This window comes from Ooceraea biroi, chromosome 7, assembly GCF_003672135.1.
Source record: "Ooceraea biroi isolate clonal line C1 chromosome 7, Obir_v5.4, whole genome shotgun sequence".
Lineage (NCBI taxonomy): Eukaryota > Metazoa > Arthropoda > Insecta > Hymenoptera > Formicidae > Ooceraea > Ooceraea biroi.
In genome coordinates, this window is record NC_039512.1 from 14223719 (window position 1) to 14235808 (window position 12090).

At 33.8% G+C, this 12090-nt stretch overlaps 2 protein-coding genes and 2 long non-coding RNA genes across 12 annotated transcripts; 2 read left to right on the forward strand and 2 right to left on the reverse strand.

Moving 5' to 3' along the window:
- Positions 1 to 742: 742 nt before the first annotated feature.
- On the reverse strand, positions 743 to 4058 carry LOC105286820. Its single transcript, XR_895317.2, has 2 exons — positions 3751 to 4058; positions 743 to 3391 (listed from the first exon to the last, which is right to left on the reverse strand). It is a non-coding gene; the product is annotated as an uncharacterized LOC105286820 (long non-coding RNA).
- Positions 4059 to 4309: 251 nt separating this feature from the next.
- LOC105286822 (exodeoxyribonuclease) lies at positions 4310 to 7847 on the forward strand. 8 transcript variants are annotated; one of them, XM_026971258.1, is made up of 9 exons: positions 4712 to 4729; positions 4825 to 4943; positions 5212 to 5317; positions 5603 to 5914; positions 5989 to 6115; positions 6190 to 6333; positions 6598 to 6741; positions 6845 to 7025; positions 7457 to 7847. In XM_026971258.1, exons 3-9 carry the CDS (start codon positions 5288 to 5290, stop codon positions 7572 to 7574), a joined length of 1056 nt encoding a protein of 351 aa, XP_026827059.1. In that variant the 5' UTR covers positions 4712 to 4729; positions 4825 to 4943; positions 5212 to 5287; the 3' UTR covers positions 7575 to 7847. The 8 variants fall into 8 exon arrangements, with proteins under 8 accessions (XP_011350356.1, XP_011350354.1, XP_011350351.1 ...); XM_011352054.3 differs by lacking the exons at positions 4712 to 4729; positions 4825 to 4943 and adding an exon at positions 4310 to 4440; XM_011352052.2 differs by lacking the exons at positions 4712 to 4729; positions 4825 to 4943 and adding an exon at positions 4340 to 4386.
- Positions 7848 to 9397: 1550 nt separating this feature from the next.
- LOC105286824 lies at positions 9398 to 10656 on the reverse strand. Its single transcript, XR_895318.2, has 3 exons — positions 10565 to 10656; positions 10230 to 10368; positions 9398 to 10031 (listed from the first exon to the last, which is right to left on the reverse strand). It is a non-coding gene; the product is annotated as an uncharacterized LOC105286824 (long non-coding RNA).
- LOC105286823 lies at positions 10633 to 11921 on the forward strand. Of its 2 annotated transcripts, none has more exons than XM_011352056.3 (3): positions 10633 to 10785; positions 10924 to 11146; positions 11428 to 11921. In XM_011352056.3, exons 2-3 carry the CDS (start codon positions 11020 to 11022, stop codon positions 11643 to 11645), a joined length of 345 nt encoding a protein of 114 aa, XP_011350358.1. In that variant the 5' UTR covers positions 10633 to 10785; positions 10924 to 11019; the 3' UTR covers positions 11646 to 11921. The 2 variants fall into 2 exon arrangements, with proteins under 2 accessions (XP_011350358.1, XP_011350359.1); XM_011352057.3 differs by having other exon boundaries at positions 10650 to 10785; positions 10927 to 11146.
- The last annotated feature ends 169 nt before the right edge of the window (positions 11922 to 12090 follow it).

Sequence of the window (12090 nt, forward strand, 5' to 3'; positions counted from 1 at the left end):
ATTAAATATTTTATAAATGTACATATATTTGATCTTATAATTTTGTTTGCATAATGTATTCAATTTTTTTTTTTTTTTTTTTTTTTTTTTTTTTTATATAAAAATATGTATGCGTTTAAGTATAAAATAAACAGGTATTACTTATGCTATTTTATTACTTATGCTTATGCTAATTCTCCATAAGTACTTTCTGAAATCGCCAAATCCAAATAATGTTGTCTACGCTCACTATACTCCATAAGGAAATAGTACTATTTCATTCTATGTGTACTGCGACTAATGGTCATTATCTGTATATATAATATTTTATATTATTTATTGCAATCGTTTTTTTTTTGTTTTTTTCGTTTTTTTTTTCTGTTCACTCATTCGGTCGCAAAGTAACAAAAAAGTGTTAATTGTCCTAATTTTCAACAAGTCAAATATACGTCAAGTTGAACTGAGTAAATTAGTTGAACTAACTACATTTATAATTATATTCAAATTTTTATAATTTATTCAACTTTATTAACGAAAGAAATAAAACCAAATCTTTTACATTGTACTTAGTTTCTTTTTGTACTTATTTTTTTTTTTTTTTTTTTTTTCTTAAATTATCCAACTTTCCTGAATTTGCTCAATTTTTTAATGGTTAATACACGGCTTTTTTTCGAATCATCCGCCTGCGGCGCTTGAACAAAGAAAATTTCTATTTTTTTTTTCCTTTTTTCTCTCCCTTTCCTCAATTTCTCCTTTTTTTTTAACGGTTAGTACACCAGGCTTTTTTTCCGATCATCGGCCTGCGGCGCTCAAACCAAGCAAATTTTTTTTTTTTTACTTAATTTTCTCCATTATTTTTTTTTTATGGCTAATACACTAGGCTTTTTTCCGATTATCGGCCTGCGGTGCTCAAACCGAGCAAATTTCTATTTTTTTTTTTTTTTTTTTTTTCTTCCCTCAATTTTCCAGTGGTTAAATATAACAATAAACTATAATATAATAAACCACGCTTTTTTTCGGCTCATCGGCCTGCGGCGCTTAAACCAAGCAAAATTTACATTTTTTCTCTTCATTTCCTGCATTTTCTGCATTTTCCTTTTTCTTTCTTCTTTTCTCTTTTCTCTTTTCTCTTCTCTTTTCTCTTTTATCATTACCTCTCACTATATTGTTAACCGCCTGCTTAATTCCATGCAGTACCAAACCATCATCTCTTCATCATCTTACCTTACCATCGTCTCTTCCTTTACTAATTTCCAAAATTCCTCCTACTCCCTTCCATTCCTTATCCTCAACCGGTCAACTTAACCTTACGAGTAGCAATAAATCTATATTTTATTCCTTATTCCTATTCCTATTCCTATTCCTATTCCTATTCAACCTTACAACGATCATCCAATCAATATCCTCTTCTAATAACACCTGGCTAATATTTTACAGTCACGGCTTCTATTAAACCTCCATCGTACTTCCAGCCACGTCTCCCATGCAATGTCGCTATGTCGCTATGTCGCCATTGCCACATCGCACCAACCAACGCAAATATCACGCAAACAGCCAATAGGTCCAATGCGGCAATAAGCATCACGGCCATTCCCGCTCCTTAGCTTAAGCGCCTCTTCGCCCAGTCCGTCTCCCGCATTCCATAACGCTTACTTCAGCCAAAACTTCCTCTCCACTCTCCACTCTCCACTCTCCACTCTCCACCATCACAAGAGGATTCTTCTTTCGTCGCTATCAAATCTACTCTATATTCGTCTTACGACCATCTTCCTTCCATAACACACGCTTCGTCTCCGTCGTCTCCGTCGTCTCCAGTCTTCACTTCACGCTCCACTATCAATACGGCCTGTATGCAGGGGGGATTTCGATAACGTGTCAGCGATCGGTAGTCGTCCGTCGCTTCTCCATACTCCGAATAAACGTACATAGACTATCTTTCTTCCGATTCCATCTACCTGCTCCCATATCGCAATCCCTGCCACACCATTTCCTCTTTTTTTTTTTTTTTTCTATCTAGTCGTCGGTACTGCAGCAGGCTTTTTTCACGCCCATCAGCCTACGGCGCGCAAACCAAGCAAATTTCATTTTTCCTCAATTTTCCCACTCTTCCGAGTTAGTACTGCGCCCTATTTATATCGTTAGTACGGCATTCATCCCGGTTACGACCACGTTAGGCCGCCCGCGCACGACTCAAGATGCATTATTTTCGCATTTTCTCTCCCTTCGTGTCATTTTCTACTCTTTCCTGCTTTTCTTTCGTTAGGATCGCTCGCATTTGCCTCGTTAATGCCATATCGTAATGGTTAGGTCGCCCACACTACCAATCGCAGCGAGCCACCGCACCGTAACTCTTTTACGCCGAGCCACGCTTTCGCCGACACTCCGATTATTACCACTCAATAACGGCTCAACGGATCAAGTTCGGAGTAGGCTCGATGCATAGCTTGCGGTCCAATTATGTAATCAAAGTTTTTATTTCCTCTCCTCTCCTCTCCTCTCCTCTCCTCTCCTCTCCTCTCCTACGTGCCCTACGAGCGCAGATATGGCGATGCAAAGTCTCAAATTGCCAAATTTTCCATTAAGGGGGAGGGTCGAGTAAACGGCAGTTTTTTCCACAATTTTTATTAAACGTTTCGTTATCTGTGAAAACACACAAAAGTGTGTCAGGAGAATAATGTGTCCGGGTGTAACGAAAGAAGAAAATGTTAATTTTGCGTTCAGAGTCCGTCCGAAATTTATTGTAAATCTCAATTCCGAATACACCCGTTCAACGCGCCCGCACTCGCTGAGATATACCGGTCGAATCAACTTCTGCTTGTTTGCTCGCCAGTCTCGACTTCTGTGTCCTCCTGGAAATCTCTCCGACACTTCAAAATCTTCCCGAGAGAAAACCTTTCGCTTTCCTATCTATTCCGCGGGCTACGCTTAACTGTCTCTAAACTTTGACTCGCGGTTTTAAATATGACGTGCATGTGCATCGGCGCAATCCGTGTAGCAAAGTACAACTTTTACTTCATTTTTATCAATTACGACGGTTGTCTGTAACGGCTTCCTCTATTATTGTTTTCTCGCTTTCCGTCTCGCGTGTTGTCTACCTTCTTCAGTTGTTCACTCTGTACCCGTATGTACGCGTATGTATATGTGCGTGTATATGTGTATATGTGTATCATGATACGTTCGGTCGCGTCTTTCCAATTTCTCGGTCTGCGGCGATGCGATCGCCACAAACGGATGGAGAGTTATTAAATCGGAACAAAGTACATCATAATATTTATGATTTAAGGTATTATCAAATTATTTTTTTTTTTTTTTTTTTTTTTTATGTCCAAAAAGTTCACAATGGCGGCGCAGCGGCTGCTTCAAGTCGGCTCCTCGGACTCGCGCCGTGCAACGCTCGGGTCGCTCCAATTAACTGAAAGCAAAAAACCTCTTTTTTTCTTTAAATGCGTTCATATGCTTTGCATGTACCTGAATTTAACACGAAGCGTCGCAAATTAAAAATTCAGCACCACTTCGAAAACAAAAAAAAAGGTACTTTTTTCTTTATAAACAAATGGCAAAAAACAGTTTATTATTCATTTTTTTTTTTAATGAACCTTTACGTTCATGCAAAGGCCAATAAGTTCAACGATATATGTGCCAAAGCTCGTTACGATCGGTTCAAAATTGTAGGTGATACGGTGCACGGCGCGCGAAATTTTACGTTTTCAGAAAAACGCGTTTAAACTTTTCGGTAGAGAAAAGTTGTCGAGTTGTATTAAGGGGACTTACGGCTGATGTAAGCTTAGTCTCCGATGTCGGGGCCGTATAATTATTAGCCTTCCTCCTCTGCAAACTCATCCATTTTAGCCGCTAGTTCCTGTTTTCCAGCTGCTCTCGCCTCTTTTCATGTGCTTTGGGTGCGGCGGTACCTGCCTGTCCACGCCATGTTTGTCGTACTCGGGGTTCGGTTGTTATGTGTCAGTCACACGGATGTACCAACAGCATCTCCGCCGGTCGGTATAAACGGCAGCTCCGTTTATACCATCTCGACGAAAAAGAACCAACTGTACGAACGACGATGACGACGACGTCTCTTAAATGAAATTTTCCAATCTCTGACTTTGCATCGCCATATCTCCGCTCGTAGAGCACGTACAAGAAAAATATAAACACGGTACGGTCTCGCTGCGCGTATAAGTATACGCGCGAGACACTACCGTGTCTCTTGATATGTAACTTCGGTATTACCAGAAATTCAAGACGGTTATTCGCCACCGCGTTGCCGCATCGCCGCGTTACCGCCTTCTGTGGGCACGAGCCATAAGTTTCGACATGAATATTGTCCTTAAGTTTCTAGTTATTTTAGCATTGTCACCAAGTAGCTTAGTAATAAATGGCATTAAATTTCAAGTTCTATAAACGGAGGTAAATAAGACGCGCAATTGCGTTTGTTCCAGCTATTAATACGGGAATATTCAGGTTCGTCGAAAACAGTTATTGGTATACAATCACGATTTAATCGATAATATTAATCGAAAGACGGTTTTGAATCAAGTAAAATGCGGTGGACGTGGTTGTTTTTAGGTTATCTAGTTACCGGTTCAAATTTAATATTTAACAAAAAGTCTCTGAAAAGCTTTCTCGAATTTTATATATTGTTTATAACGTTTGTATTCAAAAAATGTTTAAAAGTTCTCTTACGTTAGTACTATATTATATTTTATATGGTTTTGGAATGCCGTTTTACATCTAATCATGATTTATGGAGGTTCGTGCAAAAAGTGTAGTCTTTTTCCAGCGCTTTACTATTATTGTTTAAACTTGAAATTAATTGTCGCTTTTTTTGCTCTTTCGTAAGGTTAGAACCAAAGCTGTGAACTGTCAAACGCCGTATATTATATTTTATGTACTAGGAAATATTACCTTACGAAACAGTGAACGCGATAGACGAAAAACTTTATAAGTATACAACATTGCATTTGGTAAGAGTTCCAAGAAGAGAAAAATGCTGCTAAAGCATGTGAATCGATTTGTTTTTGTTCTTGACGAAGGTGCTGTATTTCATAATACGTGCAAATATTGGTTTCGTCGTTTTAAAGACCGTGATTTTATCGTAAGCAACCGACCACTCTGTGGAACGCCACGAAAAGTGGTGGCCGATAATCTGAAAGCATTATTCATTGAAAATCTATCGCAAACGCAAGGAGAACTTACGGAACAACTAGGAGTGTATCGAACAACAATTTTCAGACGACTGCATAGAGTGGGGGAACCTCGGAAGCTTGGGAACTACGTACCGCACAAACTCTTGCAAAACAATTGCAATATGCCACCAAAAAGGACTCCAAAAGCAAAGGTAATAAAATATGAGCAAACTTAATTTATTATTTAACATAAGAGTGATTTAGAAAAATATCACTCTACGTGTGTGTGTGTGCGTGTGTGTATTATATACTGTATACATGTATAAATGAATATGTCAAATTACTTTCTATTTGCATTGTATTTTAAATGATAATTATATCTGATTATGTCAAAGATAATTCTATCTGTTAAAAATTTTATATTTAATTCAATGAATAATTGTAGCCCTGTGCATAAATATCATAGAAGATTGTAAATCAATTTTTTTTTTTAACAGGCTAATTCTTCTAAAGCTACGTCTGATAAGAAAACAGAAGTACTAAACAAAGCTTCAAAAAAGAAACGTGAAATTAATTCAAATGATGAACCTGCGTCAAAGAAGGCAAAGATTGAATCAAAAGAAACAAAACATGAGAGTTCTCCATCCGCGATGAACAAGTCAAAGAATGAACCAAAACAAATGCTGAATAAGACAGATACGAATTTAAATGAGATAGAGTTTGCATGTACAAAGACGAATGAAGAGGGAAAGAAATACAATCTGAAGATTTGTACTTGGAATATTTCTGGAATTCGAGCTATAGTTAAAGTATGTTTATTCATTTGTTTTAATTAACGTATCAAAGAATTCCTAACAATCTTTCTGTATCGATATTTAATTAGAAAAATGGAATGGAGTATATTGCTAAAGAAGATGCAGATATAGTTGCTTTACAAGAAACAAAATGTGATAAAGATAAGATCCCAGAGGAAGTAAAATTGCCAGGATATCATAATTATTTTCTTGACAGTAAGATACATAAATGCTGGATAATTATGTTGTATATGCATGTGACGTAATTATTAAATGTATCCTTTTAATAGGTAAAAAACCAGGTTATTGCGGAGTTGCTTTGTTCTGTAAAGAGAAACCAGTTACAATAAAATATGGTTTAAACAATGCTAGTTTCGATAGCGAAGGTAGAATAATCACGGCGGAATTCTCAGAATTTTTCTTGGTCAATGTTTGTAAGTTATATTTTTAAGGAAATTTCATTGTGCTTCTTTTTTTGTATCCTATAATATATATCTGTATCATCAATTTTCTTCAAGTATGTCTATATCTCAAAAGAGTAGTCAACTTTAATATTTTCTGAGATATAAAAAGGAAAATATTGAAGTTTACCATTCTTTAAATATGAAAATGTAAAGGTATACAATTTCTGTGCATTATATCATGTTAACTAAAAATCTAATTTTGGATTATTTAATAATTAAATATGATATGGATAGATGTGCCAAATGCTGGTCAGAAGTTAGTAACGCTACCAAAAAGATTAGAATGGAATAAGACATTTAAAAAGTATATCGAGAAATTGGATGAAAAGAAACCTGTTATTATTTGTGGTGATATGAATGTAGCTCATCAAGAAATAGGTATGATTGTATCTGCTTTAGATTAGAATTGGTAGAATATTGAGCATTAACATTGTAGAATATTAAGCGATGAAATTCAATTTGTCTCATTATATCTCTTCAGATTTAAAGAATCCAAAAACAAATACTAAGAATGCTGGATTTACCAAAGAAGAGCGAGATGATATGACAGACTTTTTAACTGCTGGGTTTGTGGATTCTTTTCGGTTGTTGTATCCCGACAAGGAAGGTGCATATACTTTCTGGTCATACTTTGCTAGTGCACGCAACAAGGATATTGGATGGTAATTATATATTCTTTTTATCAAAATTATTAAAATTTTATAAAAATAGATAGAAATTATAATAGAAATGGTAGATGTAGCAAATTGTGAACGGAAGTAAGCAGGACTCTTATAAAACTTGGTTAAAAAACGATTAAGAAAGATTATTACGTATAAAATTCATACCTAATCGGAATTATCGTATGTTAGGAAAACTCGACGCACTTACAATATTAATTAAATTTTTATTGTTATTTTTTTGTTAGGGTTTTATATGATATGCAAATCAGAGTATAGTTAACTAACAATGTGATGCTTTTCTGGAAATTTGTGCAGTTACATTTGTTTATATTCGTACATTTGATCTTTATTTCTTATTATTTTATCTTATTGTTTCTCATATAATATACAAATTGTCTATTATATTTAACAATATTTTTTTATATATACAGGCGATTGGACTATTTCTTGATATCAGATCGAATAAAAAGCAAAGTATGTGATAATGTTATAAGGAAGCAAGTTTATGGCAGTGATCATTGTCCTGTAATACTTTACATCAATCTATAATAAACCTTTTGTCTCATCGTGTGGAAATGTCACAATAAACACAATAAATGTGTCACGAGAAACCACCCTGTTCTTTCATGTGTGGGGATACAAGTATATTTTAATATAATAATACGAGTGATTAGTTGCATGTTCTTTATAATATATACTATATACATTTCTTGTTTATTGTATTATGTTACATGTGAGAGAAGATGTCTTTTCAAACGCATTATTGTAATATGTCATTTTTAGTTGCGTGATAATAAAAATTAATATATTTTCTGACACAAATATTTTATTATTAAAATCTTTTATTACTAAATTAATTAATAAATAAAATATATATATATATGTATATGTATATTTCAGGTCTAGAGTTACTATATATGTATAGGGTGTTGAAAAAATGTGTTCCAACATTTTATCCACTGATAGTTCTAATCATGACAAACACAAAAAAGTTCTAATCGATATATTGGGTTGGCCACAAAGTAATTGCGTTTTCTTTTTATATAAATAAAAGGCGAATTTTTCATGGGAAACAAAAACTTTATTAAACAATATATTGTCCATTTTGTTTGATTATCTTTTGCCATTTTTCAGGCAACTTCATGATTCTGCGCTCAAAAACGTTCTTATCTTTTTCAGCAAAAAACAATTCCAACAACGATTTCATATCCTCATCAGCAGTAAAGGTTTTACCATTCAAGGCGTTTTGCAAAGAACGAAACAAATGGTAATCTGATGGTGCCAGATCTGGCGAATATGGTGGATGTGGTAACATCATGGTAACACATCCCATCCAAGCTGCAACAATTTTTCACGAGTGACCAAACTTGTACGTGGTCTAGCGTTATCATGGTGAAACGCAACACCTTTGCGATTCACCAATTCTCGACGTTTCTGTTTGATGGCATCGTTTAATTTATCCAGTTGACGACAGTATACGTCTGAATTAATGGTTTGATTCCTTGCAAGCAGCTCGAAATACACAATACTTTTAAAGTCCCACCAGACTGACAGCATAATCTTTCTTTGGTGAATATCTGCTTTTCAAGTGCTTTCAGCAGGTTCATCACGCTTGCTTCACCATCTTTTTCGTTTGACGTTGTTGTAGACGATCCATTTTTCGTCGCCTGTTATCATACGTTTCAAAAATCGATCATTTTCCTCACGTTTCAAAAGAGAATCGCAGATGTCAATACGCTTAGTGAGATGAATTTCTTTCAGCTCATGTGCTACCCAAATATCGAGCTTACTAATGTCGTCTTAAATGGTCGTTTTAAATGGTTTTCAACACTCGATTTCGATATGTTAAGATTCTCAGCAATCTCTCGTGTCGTTAAACGCCGATTCGAATCGATCAGTGCCTTTATTTTGTCATCATCAATTTCGATTGGCCTTCCTGAGCGTGGTGCATCTTTCACATTAAAATCTCCAGATTGAAATTTAGTAAACCAATTTTGACACTGCCGCAGTTTTAAAGCATCTTCGCCATATACATCAGATAACTTTTTATGAGCTTGCACTGCGTTTTTCCCTTTTCGGAAGTAATAAAACAAAATATGACGAAAATGTTGTTTTTGATTTTCCATTTTGAAATCGACGACAAACAAACAATTGTTAACGAAATCGTGTACTTTCTTTTTCTAAAACAAGCTTGAACTGTGAGTTGTTAACCTACATAATGAATTTGCGGTTTAGAATGAAGTTAGTTACATTTCAAGACATGTATGTCCATCTATTGGAAAAAAACGCAATTACTTTTTGGCCAACCCAATAGATCCATGAGCCATTTCAGAGATGGAGTCGTTTTTGTACTTTAATGACTAAACTGGATTGTTAGACTTTTCATTATGTTTTTTTATTGAAATATATATAGTTAAAGTGCTAATTTAACATTTGAAGTGTGAAAATTACAACTTATAAGTTACAATGTTCGCCGAATTTGCTACAAGATTCCATACATGAAAAATTTCATGGAAAGATTTCCAACAAATCACGACGTACAAGTACTAAATATTCACGTTAAGTGAATAATTATGTTCCAAAGCTTTATCAGAAATTAAATTGTCACGTAAATGCTTATTTAATGTAGACAAAGTCTTAATTCGTTTTCTTAGTCTCCATACGTACCATCGTAAATAACGTATTTTTCATTGTTGTTCTTTCATTATTGCGAAAGCACTTTTTATAACGATGTTTGCTTCATCTGGATTTTTTGACACTTGGTTCACGTTGATGTTTTTTATATTTCTAATAGGAAGAAAGTGTTTCACGGGAACATTCTAATTCTTCATTCTCCATGTTGATTTTCTAGAAAAGAAATACGTTAATAGCTATGGATGGAATAATCTACTAGAGCCAAAAATATACTCTCAAACCTTTTTAACGAGTTAGGGCTCTGCTTTGTAGCATCGTTTCTATATTGCATTCTTCTATTTTGATTCTATCCGGTTGTTTTTCTGACGTGTTCTGGAAATGTTTAGAGCAGTTATTTTATTCTTGTGTTAGAAATTACTTAATACTGTGTGACTATGTAGTGGTCACCTCCAAATTTCGAGTATTTATTTGAATTTTAGTATGACATTGTTCTTCGATATGGTTCGGTATCAATCTCATCGACGTTATTTTCTCTTGAAATAATGGTAGGAATAGCAGTTTTCTTTATACCTCTTTTTCCACATATTGTTAATTCCTGAAAGTCTGTTGATTTTAAGTGGTTGGAACATAGCCGATCTAATTTTCCAACTTGATCCTTATTGATTGCTTGCAACCGCATTTCCTTCTTCGATTTTCATCTTTTGGAAACCTGCAAATTACCAATATTTCAATTACAATAATACGTTTTTGTTATAATAATATATCTTTCTAGTAAATGTTTACTTTAATCCTTTCTTAGCAGAACAGTTTACAATTTCAAATTTCGCGCTGTCGATTGCCCACAGTGCAATTGTGCACAAGGCAACCTATAAAACCCTAGGCCAATAAAATCAATCAAATCTAACCTAAGCACTAAGCACTTTGATTGGTCTAGTGCGCCATGTGTGCAATTGTGACGTTCTCGTCGGGGCGGCGGGGTGACAGGTTTCTTAACCTAAAAAATCAACTTAATGATTATATCTCACTTATATCTTGCTTTGCGGGGCAGAGCGACAATTTTTTCTGCGAGATTCTTTCGTTTTGTGCAAAAATGCGTCGAATGAGCATATATTCGTTGATATTGGAGGTGAGGCCCGTATTTTAAATAATTACTCATTTACCTTTCACGCACAAGGAATTATTGAATGAGCCTATTTACATTAAAATTTAAGATATAAAGGAGTAGTAAGCCTACATTTATTGTGTATATATTTATATCTTGTAGTAGTCTATGGATTTTATCCACCTATCAAGTAATTTAGTAATGGAATGTTGCTATAAAGATTGAAATTGAAAGTACGAAATTAATCCATTGATCCTTATGATTGATGTAATGATGTTTGGTAATAAAAAGAATAGTTTACCAAGACCTCATTTGCCAAGCCATGATCATGTATTGGAAGATCTTGGCAATGCTACTGTGGACGATGTAGCTTTTAAAATCATAGGTAAATATTTGTATTGTTATTTAGATTAAAACAAGTATGTTAATGATACACTCGAATACTATTATACAAGTACTATGTCAACTATTATTCTGTTTTTAATGAAGATATATATTTATCCTTTTAATGTAATATATCCTATTATTAGTCTTCATTTAAGTATATTAATTATCTTCTAGTTATATAGTGTTATGTACATGTAAATATGTTTTTAAACTTTTTCTGAAAACTACACATAACACATAAGACATGTGTAAGATTATTAAAATTTATGCACGTTTTAGGTAATTTATCAAAAAATTCTTATGATTTGACAAGCATTAATAATTCAGATGAGATATACAAAAAGGTAAAAACCTATTTGAATACCAAACAACGGTTACGACAATTGGAACATACTTTGAAAAACGAAACGCATCAAGTAAAAGTAGATAATGAAGAGATAAGAAAACTTGCCAATGACATTAAGAAGCAAGCCCAAGCTGCTTTGATAACGTACTAACGATACAAAGCTGAAGTACAACATTGTATATTACATTACTTTATAACACTTTAATAATTTAATAATTTATGTGTACCATTTACATGTATGTTATTGTAAAATCTTGATTATTAGTATTTTCATTGAACTGTAAAACATGTTATCTTCCTCCAAGCTTTCTTGGCTTATATAAATATTCTAAAAGATGCAAATAAAACTTCATAATTGTATGTAATTGTATGTAATATAATTTTTATGTATTTGAAATAAAGAAATAAATTTAGTTGTATAAAAATATATTTGTTGAAAAATAATTCATTTATTTTATATTTGTTTGTACTTCGATATTAATGATTATATAATAAAATTGAACAAGGAACTTGTTAAATAATAATACGTGTAATACGTATTTAAATAACAAACTAATCTTTGTTAATAATTCTTTTTCCTTAGATTGGTACATTCA